We start from the raw sequence: 6,016 nt of genomic DNA, 5'->3' as shown, positions 1-6,016 counted from the left end.
TAATGAACTTTGAAGGAAGTACACAAAACATGTTAGGAACTAGTAACTTAGGGAAACAAGACATAAATACATTATGTAATAAAGGTGACTAGATAGAGTCCAGCTTAAAATAAGCAATACAAACAATAGCAGTTCTTAGGAGGAAATCAGTGTACTGGTGTACTACTACACCATAGTACATATAGTGTACTACTCCCTGGGCGTGCTACTAATCTTCCCTATTTTATTAAACAGCAATACCAGTTGCTCAAGCCAGACACAGTCATTCTTGATGCTCTTTTCCCCTTACCTACAACACTCAAACTATTAGCAAATCCAGTCAACTTCACCTCTAGAATATATCCCAAATCATAGAAAGCATAAAACCAATAGTAAATCTCTGTTGTATTTACTCTTAAATTTTCATTCCACATCTATAATCTGATGAAACAGCAACTGACATTTGTGTTGCACTTTTCACTTTGACACCTTTATTTGATTCTTGTCATCACTATTAGAAATATTTAGAGCAAGATTTAGGTAGAGTCTTATAAAAGAGGTGGGATTTTTGCTGGGTTTTGGTAGACAAGTTATTTGGGAATAAGGAGAGAAGAGTGATGACAATTTAGAGGGAAATATTCTGAACAGGATGAATAAGGTTTAAAGTTTTACATAAAGTTGGACTGTTGCATGGACTTTTAGGGACAATACACAATTTAGATAATGTGAGACAAGTTGAAGATTCGTATGCAATAGCTTTTTCGTGTACTATAAAATGCATAAAATTAAAATTATTGTGTCAATTTGGACCTATAGCCTTGCTCCTTTGTCTCATTGTTCAAAGACATCTATACAGATGTATCATCATTATTGTAATTCAAATAATTCCTGTGAATCACATTAAAATAATTTCAAGGGGTAGTCCAGCCAGTGGGTCTCAAATATTTTATACCATTTATATGTTCCACCCAGTTCTAACATCTGTTCAGTTGAGAACAGTTGTTTCATTCATAAGTTCACCCATAATGAATTAGTGAGTCACCCATAAATAAAAACTAGGGACAGGCGCTGGCATGGTGGTTCATACCTGTAATCTCAGGACTTTGGGAGGCCAAGGCAGGAGGATTGCTTGAGACCGGAAGTTCAAGACAAGCCTGGGCAACATAGTGAGACCCTGTCCCTATCAAAAAATAAAAGCCAGGCATGGTGGTATGTGCCTGTAGTACCAGCTACTCAGGAAGCTGAGGCAGGAGGTTCACTTGAGCCCAAGAGTTCAAGGTTACAGTGAGCCATGATCATGTCACTGCACTCCGGCTCCTGAAAGACAGAGCAAGATCCTATCTCAAAAAAACACACAACTGTAGATAATGAAGAGAACATACTTGTCATCTACTTAAGCCCAAAACATCTTAGTTTTGTCTTATTTCATCTGATTATTTTATCTACATTTAGCCAAAATTCAGATTGGCTTAATAAAGCAGATGTATTAGAATACGTCTTACAGATCTTGTCCAAAGCAATTTTTAAGTACATTATTTTCTAGTAAATTTAAATGACAAAAATAAAAACTATTAACTTTTTAATCTTCTATGAGTTTATTTATAATAGTGCCTTAATTTGTAGTAACATTTAGACACTTTGTCATGTATCGTCTTTATTTTCTAGTCTTTTAAATTAAAATTTTATGCAGCATATCTGTACCTCTCAACTTCATATCAATTTTATATGATAAAAAAATTTAATACTATATCTTGTGAATTATAGATACTGTCCTTGAAATTACCTTCACCACAAACTTTAAATTTTTCATAGTATGCTTTAAATTGCTAAATTCTCTGACCAATTCCTGAATAATTTTCATAATTCACCCTTAAGTAAGCCTTTTAAAAAATTAACTATAACCACTAACCATATATGTGCTATAGACTATCAATGTGAACGCTATAATCTTTTAAAGTTTCTATTAATATATTTCAACTAAACTTATGTATTTTAGGTAGATCAGTTTTCATAGCACATATAGCAAAACTAAGACACATGTTAGGATTTTTAAGTTATAGCTAAAATTGTGCTTATTTTTAAGTTTAGTAATTTATAAAGGATGTTATTTCCAACTAGAATTATTTTTAATCTGCTTATTTTTAAATATTTTCTTTTACAGCTTGATGTGTGAAAAAAGAATTTTTGAAACTGTGAATAGTGTAAGGCATCCCTTTTTGGTGAACCTTTTTGCATGTTTCCAAACCAAAGAGCATGTTTGCTTTGTAATGGAATATGCTGCCGGTGGGGACCTAATGATGCACATTCATACTGATGTCTTTTCAGAACCAAGAGCTGTGTGAGTATGCTTTAGACATTTATCTGAGTTTTTCCATGACTGATTTAATGTGGGAAGGGAAAGAGATTCTTTGAATTTTAGATTTTTTTCCTAACAGAAAATAGATCTCTGTAAGAAATATTAGAACTCCTTACTTACTTTTTTGCCATATACTTTTTGTATGTATTCTGTTGTCTGTGTTGAAAATGTCATGGATTATCCTAAACCACAATTAATTCTTTAGATAAACAATGTAGATTCATTTTAGTAAAATTTCTTTTTGTGCTACTAGATTTTCTTACTAGAGAATGCCATTCAGAATTACAGCTTTAAAGACAGATTATACTCAAAATGCACTGTTAAGTTTTTGAAAAGAAAGTACAGAAGAGTCTATCATATATTTATATAAAATGTTTGTATTTGCCTTTCTAAAGAGTAATTTAAAAGAATATCAAGTATTTGCGTCCTTGTGCTTAAAATATCTCTGAACAAATGTAAAAGAAACTGGTTATGTGTGTTGCCTCCAGACAAAGGGATAAAGAGCAGACTTTTCATTGTAAACTTTTTGTAGTTTTTGAAGTCAAGGTTTGGCTTATTCAAATACGTAAGAATAATAGTAAACACTTGAAATTATATATGCATGTATGTATATTTTCCCTGTTAGTATCTTAATTTTATAGCTGTTAAATGGTGGAGCTAAGATTTGAACCTAGGAAAGTGCTATTAATACCTACACCCTGCATGCTGGTGTTTACCAAATTTGTGTTTCCAGCCCCGTCCTTTTACCTAAACTTCCAACTCTAATAATATTCAGTGGTCAGCTAGTTTTCCATTTGCGTGGCTAAGTATCTTATTTAACAACTTAAACTGAACTGATTTTTTCCATTTTTCTATCTACCTCATCTACTACACTCCAGGCCTGCTACTCTTAATCTTCCCTATTTTATTAACCAGATTCAAGCCAGAACACAAGAAGTCATTCTTGATGCTCTTTTTCCCTTAACTTCAGCACTCAAACTATTAGCAAGTCCAGTCAACTCCACCTGTAGAATATATCCCAAATCATAGGAAGCATAAATCTAGTAGTAAATCTCTATTATATTTACTCTTTAGTTTTCATTCCACATCTATAATCTGATGAAATAGCAACTGACATCCGTGTTGTACTTTCACTTTGATTCCTCCATTTGATTCTTGTCATAACCATTAGAGGTATTTAAAGCAGATAATTGTAATACTGTCATAACCTTGAAGTTTCAGATGAGGGAAATAGGGGTTAATTCGAATAGGTACTGAAGCATTTTAAAAGGAGGCAAAAGCCAGAAAGTAATAGAAGGCTACGAATAATTCATTCCCTCAATAAGGCAGAGCATTACGATTAAGCCTACCCCATGCTGCCATGGGAATTTGCTTTTACTTTTTATGCTTGTTTTTGTTTTTAAAATAATATATAAATGTAGTTTGCCTTAAGAAGCTGTTATTTTTGCTGAGAATATAAATTATATACAAATAAAACCATAAAGTTCAGTGAAAATGCAAGAATACAATGCTACATTACAGAACTCCAAATCTGAAGTACCTCCCTTTATCGTTCAGTTCTCAGATCAAATGTCATTTCTTTAAAGGTAATTTTCTGAGTACCCTAGCTATAATATCACATCACTAACCAATTCAATTCACTCTATTTTCTGTATTATCTTTTTCATATCATTTTATTTCTGCATGAAATCTGATTTATTTTTAAAATTTTTATTGTCTGTCTTATTTCACTTAAAAGAGAGGAGCAAGGACCATATCTGTCCTGTTTATTAGTGAAATGCCTAAAAGAACAGCTGGAACATATTAGGCAATCAGTGAATTTTTATTGATTGAAACCATAGAATCAAAATAGCTTGATTTCTAGCTTTGTTGTTTTGTAGTCTAACTTTAGACAAATTACGTTTTCTGAGCTTCATTATCTGCTTCTGTAAAATATTTATCTTAAGGCTTGATTGAAGATTAAGTAAGCTAATAAATGAAAATAACTGACACAATACCTGACAAACAGCAGCATTCAATAAAATACATATTTTACATAGTATATCCAATTAATCAAGGCAGTCTGTTTACAAAGAAAGAAATCAGTGGGAAGCCATGGCTCACGCCTGTAATCCCAGCACTTTGGGAGGCAGAGGCGGGCAGATCACTTAGCAGATCACTTAAGCTCAGGAGCTCTAGACCAGCCTGGCCAACATGGTGAAACCCTGTCTATACTAAAAATACAAAAATTAGCTGGGCATGGTGGCAGGCACCTATAATCCCAGCTGTTTGGGAAACTGAGGCAGAAGACTCACTTGAACCCCAGAGGCAGAGGTTGCAGTGAGCCAAGGTCACATCACTGCACTCCATCCTGGGTGACAGAGTGAGACCCCCCAAATTAAAAAAAAAGAGAGAGAAATCAATATATTTTTATAATTGTTACAGTATTGTTTCGCCACTAAAATAAGTTTGCTAAGAAAATTATGTTTAACGATCTGAAGCAATTTTTTTTTTTTTTTTGAGGCAGTCTTGCTCTGTCGCCCAGGCTGGAGTGCAGTGGCATGATCTTGGCTCACTGCAACCTCTGCCACCCATGTTCAAGAGATTATCCTGCCTCAGCCTCCCAAATAGCTGGGACTACAGGCGTGTGCCACCACGCCCAGCTAATTTTTGTATTTTTAGTAGAGATGGGGTTTCACTGTGTTGGCCAGGCTGGTCTCATACTCCTGACCTCAGGTGATCTGCCTCCCTCTGCCTCCCTCAGCCTCCCAAAGTGCTGGGATTACAGGCGTGAGCCACCATGCCTGGCCATCTTAAGCAATTTTAAGCTCACATTTATTTTAACAAACTTCAGTAGATCCTTTAAACTTCTGGTAAGTTATATAATTTTTAATGTATAATCAAGTAAGTATTTCTAAGTAGTTGCATTTTATTTTTGTTTTTGTTTTTTATTTCTGTGTTGGGGAGTCTAAGCCCTGATGAAACTGCCTGGCGGACCCTGACCACCACACCCCTCCCCCACCCAAGCCCCACGTTTAAAAATTATAGACCCGTGCTCTCTTCAGCAGCGCATATACTAAAATTGGAACGATATAGAGAAGATTAGCATGGCCCCTGCATAAGGATGACACGCAAATTCATGAGGCATTCCATATTTTTCTGAAATTGAGGCAGTAATTAATAGCCTACCAACAAAAAAAGCCCAGGACCAGATGGATTCACAGCCAGATTCTACCACAGATACAAAGAGGAACTGGTACCATTCCTTCTGAAAGTATTCCAAACAATAGAAAAAGAGGGAATCATCCCGAACTCATAAAATGAGTTACCAAAACCTGTTAACAAAACCTGGCAGAGACACAACAACAACAAAAAAATTTCAGGCCAATATCCCTGATGAACATCGATGCGAAAATCCTCAGTAAAATACTGGCAAACCAAATCCAGCAGCACATCAAAAAGCTTACCCACCACGATCAAGTCAGCTTCCTCTGTGGGATGCAAGGCTGGTTCAGCACATGCAAATCAATAAACGTAATCCGTCACATAAACAGAACCAATGACAAAAACCACATGATTATCTCAATAGATGTAAAAAAAGGCCTTCGGTAGGCAGGGGGTGGCAGTGAGCAGAGATCTCGCCACTGCACTCCAGCCTGGCGATAGAACAAGACTCTGTCTCAAAAAAAAAAAAAAAAAGGC

At 35.2% G+C, this 6,016-nt stretch overlaps 1 protein-coding gene across 4 annotated transcripts in view; it reads left to right on the top strand.

Annotated features, from left to right (window-relative positions):
- PKN2 (protein kinase N2) overlaps positions 1–6,016 on the top strand; it is a 170,488-nt gene that overhangs the window by 145,216 nt on the left and 19,256 nt on the right. For all 4 annotated transcript variants that reach the window (XM_011982081.1, XM_011982082.1, XM_011982080.1 and 1 more), the window contains one exon: positions 2,141–2,317. In XM_011982081.1, the coding sequence (XP_011837471.1) occupies positions 2,141–2,317 (177 nt within the window). The remainder of the gene's footprint in view (positions 1–2,140; positions 2,318–6,016) is intronic.

The sequence above is a fragment of the Mandrillus leucophaeus genome, unplaced genomic scaffold (assembly GCF_000951045.1).
Source record: "Mandrillus leucophaeus isolate KB7577 unplaced genomic scaffold, Mleu.le_1.0 Scaffold235, whole genome shotgun sequence".
Lineage (NCBI taxonomy): Eukaryota > Metazoa > Chordata > Mammalia > Primates > Cercopithecidae > Mandrillus > Mandrillus leucophaeus.
Note: the sequence above shows the minus strand (reverse complement) of the source record. Positions and strands in the feature narration are given on the sequence as shown.